This window comes from Mesoplodon mirus (genome assembly GCF_964341445.2).
Source record: "Mesoplodon mirus genome assembly, chromosome: 16".
Classification (NCBI taxonomy): domain Eukaryota; kingdom Metazoa; phylum Chordata; class Mammalia; order Artiodactyla; family Ziphiidae; genus Mesoplodon; species Mesoplodon mirus.
The window spans coordinates 36,112,763-36,131,791 of NC_138992.1; the positions used below are offsets into that span (position 1 = coordinate 36,112,763).

Below are 19,029 nucleotides of genomic sequence, written 5' to 3' on the forward strand. Positions count from 1 at the left end.
ATAATATTTTGTTTCTTAAAGTTATATCCAATCTCTTATTGGCTTTTCTTAGATACACTGGAAAATCCTCTGTTAATCTGAACTACTTAATAGGACCCTAAATAACATTTTCCCCCTTTTTCTTGGCATTGCATTTGCATTGTAAATATTAGAAAATTTTACTTATAGTCAACAATGATAATTCCTATCTTCCCTATAAAACAAATGCAATTCAGAGGTAAATAATGGTTCTACTAAATAAGATAACTAAAGCTGAGAACGAGCTCTAACTTGGAGGGAAGTTTATATTTAGACAAGTTGAGGCAAACAGTAAAACATGCCTGAGCTAAACAGTGCAACAATGTTGGAGGTGCAAGCCTAGCCTTCAGGAATAGTTCAACAACTAAGGAGTGCTGATCATCATCAGTACCTTGGTGTATGCAGATGTACAAAATAACCATCAACACGAAACAAGATTCACTCCTTAAAATTATTCTATTTTTGGACAATGTGGGCAAATTTAATTCTTCACCAATAAGATGGCAAATATGAATATTATAGTATTTACAATCATCTTAAACTGGAAAACCAAAAATTAAGATTTACTAGGACTACTAACAAACAGATGACTACAGAACTTTGAAAGAGTAGTTCCATTAGAGTGGTGAGGGAAGAAGCCATATTACAGTGAGTTAATGAATAAGTGGATGTTGAGTAACACGAGACAGGAAAAGACTCCATTAGGTCTAGACATGAAAAAAAAGAGCCTGGAAATAATAAAGTAGAAAGAAGGTGGTAAAGGGTCAAAAGAAAGAAAGCACCTGCTATATTGAGGATACTCTGCACAGTGCACAGGAGATCAAAGTTGTTCACAGTGGGAAAAGAAAGAGTCCTTGACTTCAGAGTATTTATTATTTATAAAGGAGTATTTTTAAAAGCAAACAAGACATAAGTTGTAAAATAATATTGAGAGTAACTAATTATTACAGGTATAGCAATGCAAGAGCTTTATATTCATTGTTCATAATCATCACAAACATCCTATAAGATATTGTTATTCTCACTTAACAAATAAGAAAAATAAAGTTCAAAATTTTTTGACAAATAATATTAGAGAGTTTGCTAACAAAGTGTTTAAAGAGTTCATAGAAGGAAGCAATTACTTTAAGCTATCTATATTACTCTTACTAAGATCTTTTCATCTTCTAAGTGCTGGCCATCTTCTCTCATTCCAACTCTTGCTATTATTCTCTTTTGAAAACAAAGTAGACACAGCTGCTATTAGAAAAGCCCAACCATAAGCAGAAATAACCCCAAAGGTTAAATCCAGAAGTCAGAGTTTTTAAGCAAAGAAAGTAGCAAAGACTTTTTCAAACAAACGAAAGCTGAAAGAATTTGTAGATACGAAATGCACTACAAAAACTATTTTTAGAAGTTCTTTAAGCTGAAGTAAAATGCTGCTAGATTAAAACCTTTGATCTGCATACAGGAATGAAGAGTCCGGAAATAACTATGTGGGTAAATACGACAGACACTTTTTGTTTTTTAATTTCTTAAAAATCAATTAATTGTTCAAAGCAGTCATAACTATGATGATGATGAAGACGATGATGATGATGATGTAGTCCTGGGGTCCGTAACATATATATAAGAGTTATAACAACACTGGCACAAACGATGGCAGGGTATAAAGAGAATCATACTGAAGTAAGCATAGGAAAGGAGAATACTTTCATTATCCATTAAGTAGTACATTATTATTCAAAAGTAGACAATGATAAGTTAAGCATGCATACTGTCAACCCTAAAACAGCCACGAAATAAGAAAATGAAGAGTTATAGCAAAAAGCCAATAATGAAAATAAAATGGAATGCAAAATATACTCAACTAATCAAAAAAAAAGGCAGGAGAAAAGAAAAAAGGAAGAAAAATTAAATGGGACAAATAGTAAACAAATAAAAAATTAGACTTAAACCTGAACTTATGGAAAATTACATAAAATGTGAATAATCTAAAACACTACAATTAATAGGTAGAAATTGTTATTCAGACCAGTAAAACCCAATTATAATCTGACTATAGAAAACTAAGATCAGATATAGGCTCGGTACAGTTTCTAAAGATAAGATACCTGAAGTTTCAAAAAGAAAATCAAGGCAAAAATGAACCAATTGAAGAAAAAAGAAAACTAGCAGCATCTAATAATCAAAACAAAAATCAGAGAACCGTTGCATTTTATGGACTAAAAGGGAACGTATAGACCTTGTGAAATAAAAAAATAGCAATAATAGAAATAGAATAATAGAAATAGAAATAAAAAACTAGAAGCTGCAGTCTGTGTTCTTAATTATCTTTACTTCCAGCTAACACACTGAGATGGCTTAATGCTAACAGGGGGAAAAAGAACTTGCAACTACCATCAAGTTGCAAAGTCTCAAACCAGCTTTTTTTCCCCCCAGCATTCAGACATATAAATTATAGTGTCCACAGCACTGAACACTATAATTAAGGTTGTACTGGCACTTCTATTACAACCCCATATTTTCATTCATTCATAACATTCTTAGAAAGTCCTTCATGAAACTAAAAGCCTTCCTTTCTTATCTCAATCCGAATTTTTCTTCTTCCTAAGTTAGAAGACCTATGAGAGAATAAAAATACCTCTTACAGCTGAAAAAAGAAAATAAAAGTCTTCCCAAGGATAAAACAAATACAACAGAACCCCCCAAAAACATTCAGAGTGGCAAACAAGAATTAAAACTTCCTTAATGTTAAAAAAAATTATTAAACCAAAAAATCCACCTTACGCCAAGTTTGGTTTTCCCGTGGCACAAATTTCAAGCTTATACATGACATAATAAAAGATTCTACAGTTTAAATATATATATTTTTTAAGAACTCGATCTTTATAACACATAGCTATTTTCCCAAACAGCTTAACTAAAAAGAGTGTTCTACTACTTCTGATTAGGAGGCTTTAGACAAAGGTAGAAGTTCAAGAAACCATGATTTCTTCTGTTCCTGAATTTTTAAGGCATAGAATACAGTTTGAAACACATTTATCTTCATCTTCATTCATCCACAAGTTATTTGTGGATGTTCCTGGTTTTGGGTTTTTTATTTCCTTTTCAATAATGTTTTTAAATTACTCAAGTTATTTCAGCTCAAAAACAAACCTAACTCTAAAGCAAAGTATTCTACCATCTGGTGGTTCTAAGACTACAGACAACATTTCTATGCTAAAATTAAAATCATAAGCAACTCATGATATAACATTTTTTCCTTAAAACATTCAAGAGGAGAGAAAGGTTTTGTCCTCCCATTAACCACTATATCCTCAGTATTTAGTACAGTACTATGGCACTCGATAACAATTTGCTGAATGAACTTTTCAACGCTTCCTTCAAATAAAGGAAAATATACTAAAATGATAATTTTAGTTATCCCACAGCCAATGACTTAGTTCCATCTAGGCCCCATCACTTTTCTCCTAGAATATGGCAAAATGAGCTTAACTAATTATCTGAAATCACCTCCTCCAATCTATTCCTCAACTTTGAAAAGCCTGTCAACTTCCTAAATTACAAATTCAATCAAGTTGCTTACTAGCTTAAAATAATTCAGTGGCTGCCTACTCTCAACTCTCTATACAAGGGTCCTCAAAGTTTCTGATTTCAGGACATTTCACCCTCTTAAAAATTACTGAGAGCACCAATAACCTTTTGTATAAATGGGTTACATCTACCCATATTTACCATAGGAGAAATAAAAAAGGAGAAAAAAGTTTAAATATATGCTTTTAAAAATAAGAAATCTATCACATTAATATAATTATAAACAAATTATAAAACTTTGTTTTTGCTTTTTATGAAAAATAGCTATATTTTCCAAAACAAAAAGAAAACTGGTAAAAAGAATGGAATTATTTTATTTTACATTTTAAAAAATCTGGCCTAATAGAAAACAGTTGGATTCTCATATTTACTTCTGCCTTCAATCTACCAGTGTCATACATCAGGTAGCCTCTGGAAAATTCCACTCTACACTCATAAGAGAATGATGATGAAAAAAGTAAACCATGACCTAGCAGTCCTCGGATCACACTTTGAGAACCATTGGACTACAGTAAACTTCAAACCCTCTTATGAATTGCACGTAAGTTTATGATCTGAGAGACTCAGATTTGAGTCTCACTACCCACAGTGCAGCACAGAGAGACAACAAGATAAATATGAAAGATCAGAGATACAAAGGATAGACTGAGAAGTTGTAACGTATGTAAAACAAGTTTTATAAGGCAAAAATAGAAAGAATAAGACAGAATTAATATTCAAAGAGATAAAGATTTTTCAGAAGTTATCAAAAACATAAATCCATAGGTATAGGAAACACAATAAATCTTAAAAAGGATAACAAAAAAGAAATTCAGTCCTAGAGGCATGATCATGAAACAGAAGAAGAGCAAAGACATTTGAAAAAGAAGATCTTAACTACAATTAAGGAAAAAAAAAGACACATTTTACAATAAAATGGTAACACCACTAATATATAAAAATCTCAACAGCAAAAACAGAACCAATTCAATAGTGGAGTTAATATTTTCAAAGCACTGAGAGAAAATATCCACCAACCTGATGCAACCAAATAGACTATCAATGAAAGAGACTATAATAAAGATATTTTAGACAATGAAAATTTAATGTTCACCACTAAGAGAATCTCTTTTGTAATATTTTTTAAAGTACTTCATAAAGGTGGAAATTAAACCCAGAAAGAAGTGAGATGCTAAAAACAACAAACCAAGAAAACTGATAAACAGGCAAATAAGACCAAATAAGTATTCATTACACAAAGAATAATAACAACAGCAATTAATTTGGGAGGTATAAAAGTAAAATGAAACTAAAATTCTGAATAACAGCATATAAGACAGAAAGAAGATGAGTTAAAGCCTTCTGAGATCCTCAAAACTGATTAATAGGAAGGAGTAAAATTAGTATAACAACAATTTAGAGTTTAGGTATACATAGTAAAAATTTCACAGTAATCACTACTAAAAGGACAAAAATAGAAGTATAACTTTAAAACCAATGGAATACACAAAACTGAATCTAAAAAGCACCATCAGCCCAAATAATATTAAAAAAAGAAAATTGCATTAAAAAGGAGAGAAATATAGAAAACATAAAATAAGACAGTGAAAGAAGTCCAACTATTTAAAAGCAATGGAAAAAAATCAGAGTGGGGCTTCCCTGGTGGCGCAGTGGTTGAGAATCTGCCTGCCGATGCAGGGGACACAGGTTCGTGCCCTGGTCCAGGAAGATCCCACATGCCGTGGAGCGGCTGGGCCCGTGAGCCATGGCCGCTGAGGCTGTGCATCCGGAGCCTGTGCTCCGCAACAGGAGAGGCCACAGCAGTGAGAGGCCCGCATACCACAAAAAAAAAAAAAAAAAAAAAAAATCAGAGTGAAAAGAAAACAAATGTGTCAATCTAAACATGTTCATATAAGTTGAAAGTAAAAAATGAAAAGCCAGATATAAAAAACAAATGGGGAAAATCATAAATAAATCCCCAAAAAAGAGCTAATACTAAAAGAGGTGAAAAACATTAAGAAAATTACCAACACCCTAATGAGAAAACAATAAGGGACACAAAACACCTCACAAAAAAGGGAAATAACTAAAATACACAGGCAAACTTCAACTTCCATAGTAACCAGACAAAAATTAAAACAACAAACCAACACTGTTCACATCATCAAATCTCAAACATGCTTTCTTCCTTTAATATGATACACATTGTTCATAAAGATTTGGTAAAATGTACACTTCCAATCAGCTGATGGAAGAGCTAACTAATAAAACCCTTTGTAAAGCAATTTGGCAATATCTGTTTCAAAAACAAGCTTTTAAATAATCATATCCTTTGACTCAGGAATTCTACTTCTGGAGATTTACCCTAAAGACAAAATCCTGAAAATTGAAAAAGCACTGTGCGCCAAACAGTTACTACAATCAAATTTCTACTACTAAAAAATTCATATTTCTAATACTGAAAAATTATATACCCTGATATAGTCATTCCTCAATATCCATGGGGCATTGGTTCTAGGACCCCTGTGGATAACAAACTACGTAGATATTCAAGTCCCTTATACAAAATGGTGTAGTATTTGCATACAACCTACTCACACATCCTCCCATACACTTTAAATCATCTAGATTACTTATAATACCTAATACAATGTAAATGCTATGTAAACAAATAGTTGCTGGTGCAGGGCAAATTCAAGACTTGCTTTTTGGAACTTTCTGGAATTTTTTTCCTGAGACATGCAATAGAAAACTGAAAGTATTTGTATTTAATTTCTGATTACCTTAAATTGAATTTTTTGGGTAGATTTGCCTCTATCAACAAATTTGTTTATATGAATATTAAACTTATTAGAAGTTCTCTAGAGAGTATGGGAATGCCAGAGGCAACACATAAATTTTGTGCAATTCATCCAAGTGGATAACTATATAAATAATGAAGAAATGAATTTTTCTATGGATTTTATAAGGACAAAAGACATTTTAAAAAATTGCTTATACTAAGCTTGAAGTAAAGGATATTCTAGTTTACCAATATTTTAATGGAAATTGAGCATCTAGACTTTACTGATAAGATAACGAAAATGGTGCTCAGGAAAATCATTCTCATCTATTACCCATGTCCATGAATGAACTGCTTACTATATTTATATAGATGCTACAGTAATCAAGACAGTGTGAGTCTGAGGAACTACAAATGATTCAGGGTAGCTGAAATATGAAAGAAAAGAAAGTGATTCCAGAGGTCAGGCTGAAAAAAGTGAGAAGAATTGTGAAAGCAAAAGGACAGTAGCCATTAAGAAATTTTAAGCACGGTAGTACCAATCCAGTTTACATTTTAGAAATATCATGCCCAGAGGCAGTGTAAAAAAAAAAAGGTTTGGAGAGAAGTACCAATGAAGACTGAAAAGAAATATTCAAGAGATAATGTAACAGTAGAATCCAGAGCTGGATGAAAGTTAAGCATGTTGTCAGGGTTTCTAGTTTGGATTAAAGGTAAAAAGTGGAATTTTTCACTGAAATAGGAAATATGTAAGGAGGAACAGATTTGAGGTTTAAGATAAATTCAGTTTGGAACATTCTATGGGACATATAAGTTAAAGTCCATTTTGCTCTTGGTGTTGGAGCTCAGGGGCAAAAAAAAGAGACTGGACCCTAAAATAGCATTTTATGAATAAATAGCATATAGTGATAACTAAATCCACTAGGAATAAAATTACCCAAGGAGAGACAAGGACTAAAATAATGAAAGCCTGGGAAACTCCAATTAAAAATCTGGGGAAAAAAAAAAAATGTGGGATGGGTAGCAGAAATGAAGTCACAAGAGGAGCCAGAGAAAGGGTGCCAGAAAGACAGGAAAAGAATCATCAAATATAACAACTGAGTGAGGATTAAAAAAGATAAATGAAAAGTGTCCACTGGATCTTGCAAAAATGATGTTCCTAATGACCTCTGCCAAAGTGTTTACAATGGCATCATGGAGCCAGATTCAGTGAAGAGGTATAAATATTAACTTGTAAATTTAAAAGGGATGGAAGAGCATATAGATTGGAAACAAACAAAACTCTCTCTACCTGTAGATGACATGATTATCTAGATAAGAAATCCCAAGAAATCTACTTTAAAAACCTCCTGTAATTAACAAATGAAGCAAAGTTGCAGAACACAAGATCAATACACAAAAATCAATTGCATAACAATGAATAACTGGAAACCAAAATCAAAACCACAATAACATTTATAAATGCTCCAAAGAAAATAAAATATTTAGGTATAAATCTAATGAAACATATATAGGATCTACATGCTGGAAAAACATAATGCTGATGAAAGAAATCAAAGAAAATCTAAATAATTGGAGAGACACACTGTGCTCATGGCTTGGAAGACAATATGGTAAAGATGTCAATTCTCCCCAAACTGACCTATACATTTAAGGCAATTTCTGCCAAATCCTAGCAAGGATTTTCTAAACAAGCTTATTCTAAAATTTATCTGGAAAGAAGACTATTTCAAATAGCCAGAAACAATTTTGAAGAAGAATAAAGTAGGAGGACTCATTCTTCCCAATGCTAACTAAGCCTTACTATATAACAGTAATCAAGACAGTGTGATAATGACACAAGGATAGATATATTAATCAAAGGGACAGAATAGGGAACCTAGAAACAGACTCACATAAACGTGCCCAACTGATTTTTGACAAAATGGCAAAAGCAATTCAATGGAGGAGGTACAATCTTTTCAACAAATGGTACTGAAACAAGTGAACATCCACAGGCAAAAAGACGAATTTCAAACTCAACCTCATACCTTATATTAAAATTAACTCAAAATGGATCACAGGGGCTTCCCTGGTGGCGCAGTGGTTGAGAATCTGCCTGCCAATGCAGGGGACACGGGTTCGAGCCCTGGTCTGGGAGGATCCCACATGCCGCGGAGCGGCTAGGCCCGTGAGCCACAACTACTGAGCCTGCGTGTCTGGAGCCTGTGCTCCGCAACGAGAGGCCGCGATAGTGAGAGGCCCGTGCACCGCGATGAAGAGTGGCCCCCGCTTGCCACAACTAGAGAAAGCCCTCGCACAGAAACGAAGACCCAACACAGCCAAAATAAATAAATTAATTAATAAACTCCTACTCCCAACATCTTCTTAAAAAAAAAAAAAGGATCATAGATTTAAATGTAAAACTATAAAACTTTTAGGAAAAAACACATAAGAACTTTATGATCTTCGGCTAGGCAAAGAATTCTTAGATCTGACATTGAAACCACAATGCATAAAAGGAAAAATTAATAAACTGGACCTAATCAAAACAGAAACCTTTCACTCTGTAAAAGGCCTTGGTAAGAGCATGAAAAGACAAATTACAAATTGAAGCTATTTGCGAACCACATATCTGACAGACAGATCTTATGTCTAGAATATATAAAGTACTCTCAAAATCAGAAAATGAGCAGAAGAACAGATATTTCACTAATACATGTGGCAAATAAGCATATGAAAAGGTGTTCAACATCATTATCCATAGGGAAAATGCCAATTAAAACCACAATGAGACATCACTACATACTTATCAGAATGGCTAAAATTAAAAATAGCGACAATACCAAATGCTAGTGATTATACAAAAAAAACTGGATCATTCATACACTGCTCATAGGAATGAATAGTGGGTATAGCCACTCTGGAAATGAGTTTAGCAATCATTTTTAAAAATAAAAATGAAATTACCATAGGACCCAACAATAGCATCCTTGGGCATTTATCCAAGAAAAATAAAAACTTATGTAGGCATAGAAATCTGTACATAAATGTTCACAGTAGCTTTATTTGTAATACCAAAAACTAGAAACTACCAAAAGGTTGTTCAATGGGTGAATGGTTAAACAATCCATGGTATAAATATATCCATACAGAAAAATACTACTCAGTAATAAAAAGGAACAAACCACTGATACACACACCAACTTGGTTGAACTTCAAGGGATTTATATTAAGTGAAAAAATCTATGCTCAAAATATTACATACTGTATGATTCCATTTATATTTGTTATTTTTTAAATAAAATTATGTAAAATGAGGACAGGTTAGTGGTTGCCAGGGATCAGGAGGTAGGGAAAGTGATAGTACAGTTAAAAGGAGTAGCACAAGGAAGTCTTGTTATGGTGATATACTTTTATATCTTGATCATGGTGGCAGTGGTTTCACAAAACTACACGTGATGAAACACAAAAACAAAACAAAAAGGCAGCCAAACAACTGTATTTGCAAACAATATATCCGATAAAGGGTTAATACCCAAAATATACAAAGAATTTATGTAACGCAACATCAAAAACAACAAACAACCCAATTAAAAAAATAGGCAGAGGACCTGAACAGACATTCTTCCAAAGAGGATATAAAGATTGCCAACAGACACATGAAGGAATGCTCAACATCATTAATCATCAGGGGAATGAAATTATCAAAACCACAATGAGATATCACCTCACACCTGTCAGAATGGCTATTATCAAAAAGACAACAAATAACACGAGTTGGTAAGGATGTGGAGAAAAGGGAACCCTCACGTACAGTTGTTGGGAATGTTAGTTGGTACAGCCACCATGGAAAACAATAAGGAAGTTCCTCAAAAAATTAAACTACCATATGATCCAGGAATCCCACTTTTCCAAAAACAAAACACTAATTTGAAAGGATATATGCACCCCTATGTTCACTGCAGCATTATTTACAACAGCCAAAATATGGAAGCAACCTAAGTGTCCATCAATAAATGAATGGAGAAAATGTAGCATATATACACACATACACAAAATGAAATAGTACTCAGCCATAAAAAAGAATGAAATCCTGCCACATGCAACACCATGGATGGACCTAGAGGGCATTATGCTAAATGAATAAATCAGAGAAAGACAAATACCATATGATTTCACTTATATGTGGAATTCAAAAACAAAACAAATAAACAAATATAACAAAATTGAAACAGACGCATAGATACAGAGAACAAACAGGTGATTGCCAGAGGGGAAGGGTGTGGGAGAAAGAATGAAGAAGGTGAGGCAGAGTAAGAGGTACAAATTTCCAGTTATAAAATCAAGGGGATATAATGTACAGCCTAGGGAACATAGGCAGTACTACTGTAACAATTTGTATGGTGACAGTAACTAGACTCATCCTGTGATCATTCTGTAATATACAAAAATATAGAATCACTATGTTGCCCACCTGAAACTAATATAATAAGTTAATTATACTTCAATTAAAAATAATTAAATTTTAAAAAGAAAAATACATATGAAAGTAAATATACATCTCACTGGTAAAGGTAAATATACAGTAAATGCAGTGAATTAATTACTTATAAAGCCATGATGTGTGAAGGTTAAAAGACAAAAGCAGTAAAAATAACTATAATCACAATAATTAGTTGAGGGATACACAAGATAAAAAGATGTAAAATGTGACATCAAAAACATAACACATTGTGGGGGATAAAAATGTAGAGCTTTAGAATGTATTCAAACACATGTTGCTATCAACTTAAAATAGGCTGTTATAAACATATGCTGTTATATATAAGCCTCATGATAACCACAAAGCAAAAACCTACAGCAGATATGCAAAAGATAAAGGAAGGATTCTAAGCTTACCACTAAGACAGTCATCAAATCACAAATGAAGAGAGAAAGAAGAAAGGAACTACAAAACAGCCAGAAAACAGTTAACAAAATGGCCTTAAATGTAAGTGGACTACATTCTCCAGTCACAAGAAATAGAGTGGTGAAAGGATAAAAAATAAGACGTAACTATATGTTGCCTACCAGAGACTCACTTCAGATACAAGGATATTCCATTCAAATAGAAACATTTAAAAGAAAGCTGGGGTAGCTATACTTACATCAGACAAAACAGACTTTGAAAGAAAGATGGTAGTAAGAGAAAAAGAAGGGCACTACATAATGATAAAGGGGTCAATCCAACAAGAGGATGTAACATTTGTAAATATTTATGCACCCAATATAAAAGGATTCCCTAGGGGAAGTAAAGACGCTCCTCATAATTTATAGGGAACTCTAAGTCTCATTTTTCATAGAAGGAATCTACAGCCAGAAGAACCTAGACTAAGCTATCTGCTAGTATCATCACCACCATCACTAACCTGTAGTGGTGCCAGTGAGGGAATCAATAATAGTACAATAAATTCCACAACCTAAGCCAGCAATTCTGAGCCCTTACTCAATGTGTGAAAAGGTAGTTGTTTTAGGCCATTTGGGCTGCTATAACAAAACACCACAGACTGGGTAGCTAATAAACAACAGACATTTATTTCTCATAGCTCTGGAGGCTAGGAAGTCCAAGGTCAAGGTGCCAACCTGGTCTGGCGAGGGCCCTTTTTCTGGTTCACAGCCAGTGCCTTTTCATTGCATCCTCACCTGGCAGAAGGGGTTAGGGATCTCCCTGGAGCCTCTTTTAAAAGGCACTAATGGGGGCTTCCCTGGTGGCACAGTGGTTAAGAATCCGCCTGCAAATGCAGCGGACACGGGATCGAGCCCTGGTCCGGGAAGATCCCACATGCCGTGAAGCAACTAAGCCCGTGCACCATAACTACTGAGCCTGCGCTCTAGAGCCCGCAATCCACAACTACTGAGCCCATGTGCCACAACTACAGAAGCCCGAGCGCCTAGAGCCCGTGCTCCACAACAAGAGAAGCCACCGCAATGAGAAGCCCGCGCACTGCAACGAACAGTAGCCCCCGCTCTCCACAACTAGAGAAAGCCCGCGTGCAGCAACGAAGACCCGACACAGCCAAAAATAAATAAATAAAATAAATAAATTTATTTTAAAATTTTTAAATTTTATAAATAAATAAAAGGCACTAATCTCATTCATGAGGTCTCCACTCTCATGACAAGCATCTTCCCAAGGCCCCACTTCCTAATATCATCATCTCTGGGGGTTAGGACTTCAACATATGAATTTTGGGGGAACATACTCAAACCACAGCAGCAGTCAACCAGATTAATCCAGCCTCAGATAAGAGAATTAAAGTGTTAAGAAAATAAATAAAAAGCCATGTAAATATTGTTAATAGCCTTAGCAAAACTTCCAATAACCAATTTCCACCGCATCAAAACATGCAAGGAAAGAGGACAGGCCAAGATTGCTCTGTAACTCCGAGCACTAACCAGGATTTAAAAGCACATATTGTGCTGGCCAAGGAGTTTGTTCAGTTAGTGGATACGTTGTTCAATAAAGTTCCGGGTGAAAATGAAAAATGTTTTTACTTAAAACCAAATGAACTTTTTGGCCAACACAATACATTAACATAAAGCCTAGTTTTTTTATCTCAAGTTTTGAATGGTACTTATAGTTTTGGTTTAGGTTCAAAAGATTTTTTAAAGTTTTTTTGTTTGTTTGTTTTTATGAATAACAAGTATCACTTCTATAAAGGGCCTTACAAATGGTTACATTTATTAGGTCAAAAGATTTTGAAAGTTTACTTTCTAGGTGGCACAAAGGCCGGAATAAATTAGTACTTTAAAAATAAATTTACTACTCTCTTTAGGTTGAAGAAGCTTTTTGCAAGACTTATTATTAACACAATGAGCAGAGAAAGCATACACAATGAAAGAATAAAAGAACTATGTAGCAAGTCTTGCCCTAGTTTACAGGTGAGGCCCACAGAGGATAAACAAAAATATGCAAAAGGAGAGGAGCACATAGTTAAATGTAAGTTACTGGTAAGGTTTTCATTCTTGAGCCGTATGCTGGGTCCACAAGTATTTATTAGATTAGCCTAGGGTGGAGAAAACTACCTAAATAAACAAGTCAGACCTGGACCACTAGTGATAATGTGTCATGAATCAAATTCTGTGTCTCAAGTCCAAAAAAGAAAAAGAAAACAGTTCAAATCTACAGGATCTAAAGGTGGGTATGACTGACACAGATATGTCTCTCAGAGTAAATAGCATATTTACTAAGTGAAATATCAATATATTAAACTAACTCAGACTGGACATCAAGGTGACTTTATCTTACCAAACACAACAACTTGGTCACCTGCGCATCAAAAAAATCTCTATAATTAAAAATGATCACAAAGACACGTTAAGGAAGTATACTATAACTATTATCAAAAGAGTCACAATCATTATAAATCTCTTTTTCTAAGTAGCTTTTGTGGAAATTATATAAATATCTTACAATGCTTTTCAGTGCACTGACGAGTAAAATAAAAATCAACAAATGTTAGAATTTAATTGAACTTTACAAACTACACATGCCTTCTTATCAAGAAATTCAGCAATATTGTTTTTTGATAATGATGTTTTCTGAATAAACCTCAGATTTCTAACTTTTAAATTTCATTTTATTACATTCTCATACAATATTATTTTTAACAGATTCCTACCTGTAACTCTAAAAGGCCCCTTCATTTAACCTACCATCCACACTAATTTTATTTAGAAAGTAAGTCTTTTCTTCATTGTGCATCTATAATAATTTGAAATAATATAAATCAAATATGGGCTTACTCAATTTTACTAACACATATATAGTTTTTTAACTTAATTTCCTATTATACTAATCAAAGCTTAAAATAGGAAAATAAACTATTTTAAAATGTGTTTCATCTATAATGTTTTTACTAAGAAATTAATTCCAATCACTAGCATAAACTCAAGTATAACTCTCCAGGGGTGTACAATGCTGAATAATTTGTCCAAATGTCAACTGCAATTTTCAAAAATCCTTTCTACCTCAAAATTTTAAACATCTGTAAAAAATACTTGTTTTGAGAGTGGTTTACATTCATGACACTTGACCTTTTGCTGTACACACCACAAAATTCAAGTCTCAAATACCATATAAGCAGGAAATCTGATCATTCCTGCAGTAGCCATCTGCATGGTCCAATATCAAATATTAGTTCTAGGTTACACTAAGTCATGTGTTACAAATCTTTTTCTGCAGCCTCTATAATTAGTTGTAATTTGCCTCTTTTAAAATGTGTTTCTTATGGGACATCTGGCCTTGAAACTTCCACCTTCCCATTGAAAAAACACTTAGTGTCTGGATTTTTTTTTTTTTCACTTAATATGGAGCACTGCATGGGTGGTATAACCAAGTCCAGACTTCTTTAAAAAAAATTAAATTCCAGGAACAGATGATGATTAAGAACCATTTAAGTATTACCAAATATAAATGTAAAATAAAACTTTGTTGCACATAACTATCTACAGATTCCTAAATCAATCTCCCAGATATTTAAAGTTCCCAAAATAAATTTTAATGAGAGTATAGCATTGGTCTACTCACTTCCAGGAACTACATTAGTTAAGTTAAATTGCATAATAAAGGTTTGGAATTAGAGATTTCACAGAAAGAAAAACAGTTTTGAGCCCAGTAGGTTCATATGACACTCAAAGTATCTACTGCAAATAGGAAATGATTTTAGTAATTTATAAATAACCTTTACTCATTTCACAGAAATTGAAATTTAATAATACTCATCAATTCACGTGATCTAGAAAGGCTTCCTTAAAACTGAAAATTAAATACAGGCTAAGGAAAAAGTAATAAAAATGAAAGACAGAGACACTACTTTTATACAGGATAAAAGTGGAAAAATTCATCACAATATGCTGCTGCCCAGACCTGTTTGCTTCCTAGATTAGAAAATTTTTGGTGGAAACTCCTTAAAATCACTATTATACCTTAACAAAAACACTGAAAAGAAATGTAACATGGGTCAGAGAAGAAAGAAGTCAGAAAAAAATCAGTTTCTGATGACAAAACTTCAAAGACACAATGAAATTAGGTATGAAGGGAAATTCAATATATTTTCATCTTCTCAAAAAATAACCTGAGAAATTTCCATCTCATTTAGAAATGTCACTTTGCAAAAATTCAAAAACCTTCACCTAAAAATTGGACACAATCAGGCCCCATTTCTAGCAGATATAGGTAATGAGCAATATGCATAATCCCTATTAAGGCTATGATCAGATTAAGTAAAATGAGTATGAAAATAACCATTAGGATGTTTTATCCAAATTTAAGAAAACCCTTTTGCAATTAATTATGTTACTTTAATAGGTATGTAAAAAAAATTAAGTGTGTGAGCTAAGATTTGTTTATGTAAAACCTGACACATCCCAAAAGTTAAAAAAATATCAAATACTAATAACTATTAAAATTGGTTAATATAAACAACTAGGTTCAATAATTTCTTACCTGTATCCCATCTTTAAGTTTCAAAATACATTCCATTGTATTGATGGTAATTACCACTGGTTCTGAACCCAGTTTTGTCCATGGTACATGGATCCTCAGTTCGTGAATATGTCCACTTAAAAAAGTGAATGGTAATTTCAATTCCTTAAAACACAAAATATTAAATAAAATTTAGTAAGTGCTTAATATTTTTTTCATTCTAATATCCAAAATACTTTCTGAAAAGAAAAACAAAATTTCCAACACAAAAATATTCTGGAAATTACTTTTCATCAAAAAAGAGCATCGAGATATGTTCGGTAGATTACTCCTTTCTACCCGTGGACGCCGCCAAGCAAGCATCGTTGACGTCTCCCTCCTCCACTGCCGTCACGTCTAAGTCAGAGTCTCCCAAAGGCCCCGAACAGCTGAGGCAGCTCTTCATCGGAGGTTTGAGGTTTGAAACAACCAATGAGTGTCTGAGGAGCCATTTTAAGCAGTGGGGAACGCTCACAGATTGTGTGGTAATGAGGGATCCAAACACCAAGAACTCCAGAGGCTTCCGGTTTGTCACATATGCCACTGTGGAGAAGATGGATGCAGCCATGAATGCAAGGCCACATGAGGTGGATGGAAGAGTTGGGGAACCAAAGAGGGCCGTCTCAAGAGAAGATTCTCAAAGACCTGGTGCCCACTTAACTGTGAAAAAGATTTTTGTTGGTGGCATTAAAGAAGACACTGAAGAACATCACCTAAGAGATTGTTTTGAACAGTATGGGAAAACTGAAGTGCTTGAAATCATGACTGACCGAGGCAGTGGCAAAAAGAGAGGCTTTGCTTTCATAACCTTTGATGACCATGACTCCGTAGACAAGACTGTCTTTCAGAAATACCACACTGTGAATGGCCACAACTGTGAAGTAAGGAAAGCCCTGTCTCAGCAAGAGATGGCTAGTGCCTCATCCAGCCAAAGAGGTCGAAGTGGTTCTGGAAACTTTGGTGGTGGTCGTGGAGGGGGGTTTGGTGGGAATGACAGCTTTGGTCGTGGAGGAAACTTCAGTGGTCGAGGTGGCTTTGGTGGCAGCGGCGGTGGTGGTGGATATGGTGGCAGTGGGGATGGCAGTAATGGATTTGGTAATGATGGAAGCAATTCTGGAGGTGGTGGAAGCTACAATGATTTTGGCAATTACAACAACCAATCTTCGAATTTTGGACCCATGAAAGGAGGAAACTTTGGAGGCAGAAGTTCTGGCCCCTATGGTGGTGGAGGCCAAAACTTTGCCAAACCACGAAACCAAGGTGGCTATGGAGGTTCCAGCAGCAGCAGTAGCTAGGGCAGTGGCAGAAGGTTTTAATTACTGCCAGGAAACAAAGCTTAGCAGGAGAGGAGATCCAGAGAAGTGACAGGGAAGCTACAGGTTACAAAAGATTTGTGAACTCAGCCAAGCACAGTGGTGGCAGGGCCTAGCTGCTACAAAGAACACATTTTAGACAATACTCATGTGTATGGGCAAAAAAACTCAAGGACTGTAATTGTGACTAATTGTATAACAGGTTATTTTAGTTTCTGTTCTGTGGAAAGTATAAAGCATTCCAACAAAGGGTTTTAATGTAGATTTTTTTTCTTTTTGCACCCATGCTGTTGATTGCATGATCATGATGCTGAATAAATGTGTCTTTAAAAAAAAAAAAAAAAGGCAGCATCAATGGACTTCCCTGGTGGCACAGTGGTTGAGAATCCACCTGCCAAGGCAGGGGACACAAGTTCGATCCCTGATCTGGGAAGATCCCACATGCCTCAGAACAACTAAGCCCGTGCGCCACAACTACTAAGCCTGTGCTCTAGAGCCCACGAGCCACAACTACTGAAGCCCGCGCACCTAGAGCCCGTGCTCACAACAAGAGAAGCCACCGCAATGAGAAGCCCGCGCACAGCAACGAAGACCCAGCACAGCCAAAAATAAATAAATTTATTTTTTTAAAAAAGCAGCATCAAATAACTTGTTAAACTATAGTTAATGATAAACTACAAAAACTTATTGTGCAAGTTACATTTAATAAGCTACTTAACCTGTGCAGGCCTCTATTTCTTATTTTGCTAAATGGAAATAATAACAGAATATGATTGTAAGGCAAGTTTAAAGATGAGAACGGAATTAAAGATAGGAGAATGACCTGACAAAATAAAAACGGACCAACTTAGAAAAAAAATTTATTGAGCTTTACCTAATTAAAGATTGTACCTGGATACTATTTGGTCATAAATTCTAAGTGTTTTCTGACTGGTTTCCATTATTATTAAAAAGGTTAGACGTATGCTAACACATGTATATGGAATCTAAAAAAACGGTACTCGTGAACCTAGTGGCAGGGCAGAAATAAAGACACAGACATAGAGAATGGACTTGAGGACACAGCAGGGGAAGGGGAAGCTGGGACAAAATGAGAGTAGCATTGACATATACACACTACCAAATATAAAATGGATGGCTAGTGGGAAGCTGCTACATAGCACAGGGAGATTAGCTCAATGTTCTGTGATGACCTAGAAGGGTGGGATAGAGAGGGTGGGAGGGAGGCTCAAGAGGGAGGGGATATGGGGATATATGTATACATATAGCTCTGATTCACTTTGCTGTACAGCAGAAACTAACACAACATTGTAAAGCAGTTATGCTCCAGTAAAGATGAAAAATAAAAAGGCACTTCCTCTCAAAAAAAAAAGGTTAGAAATGAAAACATAAATGTTACCACAATCACTTTATACTAAATTGTTTCACCTTCAGATAAAATATGTTACAAACCAACAAAAGAAAAAAACAAATTTGTATTTGGACTATATCTCAATCACATTACTGTAACTCTATTTGTGAAAGTTAAGATAAATATTAAGCTATTCATTCATCTAAGAATTGTCCACCTATTTGGTTTAGCAACATAGTAGCAATATAGCTAAATATATACAGATAGTACAGCAAAGTGGTTAAGACCAATAACTCTAGAGTCAGCACAAGTGGATTTAATCCTACCTCTGCTACTTACTAGCACAATGACAATAGGTAAGTTGTATTAACGTATCTGTGTCTCAGTTTCTTTATCTGTAAAACTGGATAATAGTAGTGTGTTTGAGGATTAAATGAATTAATTTATATAAAGCACTTAGGACACTGTCTTCCTCAAAGAGCAATCAATATAAAGATGCTAACTATTTATTATTACAAACGTA

At 34.5% G+C, this 19,029-nt stretch overlaps 2 protein-coding genes across 10 annotated transcripts in view; one reads left to right on the plus strand and one right to left on the minus strand.

The window, feature by feature from the left end:
• VPS13B (vacuolar protein sorting 13 homolog B) overlaps positions 1–19,029 on the minus strand; it is a 791,361-nt gene that overhangs the window by 761,095 nt on the left and 11,237 nt on the right. For 8 of the 9 annotated variants that reach the window (XM_082600778.1, XM_082600779.1, XM_082600781.1 and 5 more), the window contains exon 3: positions 15,825–15,968. The exons of the other annotated variant lie outside the window; for it this stretch is intronic. In XM_082600778.1, the coding sequence (XP_082456904.1) occupies positions 15,825–15,968 (144 nt within the window). The remainder of the gene's footprint in view (positions 1–15,824; positions 15,969–19,029) is intronic. 9 annotated transcript variants of the gene reach the window in all.
• Positions 16,290–17,138, plus strand: LOC309792143 (heterogeneous nuclear ribonucleoprotein A1-like). The gene has a single exon (XM_082601479.1). The coding sequence runs from the start codon at positions 16,331–16,333 to the stop codon at positions 17,135–17,137; it is 807 nt and encodes a 268-aa protein (XP_082457605.1). The 5' UTR covers positions 16,290–16,330; the 3' UTR covers position 17,138.

What these genes read in the sequence shown, in the direction of transcription:
- LOC309792143 (XM_082601479.1), top strand. Translation starts at nt 16,331, where the DNA reads ATGAGGGATCCAAACACCAAGAACTCCAGAGGCTTCCGGTTTGTCACA.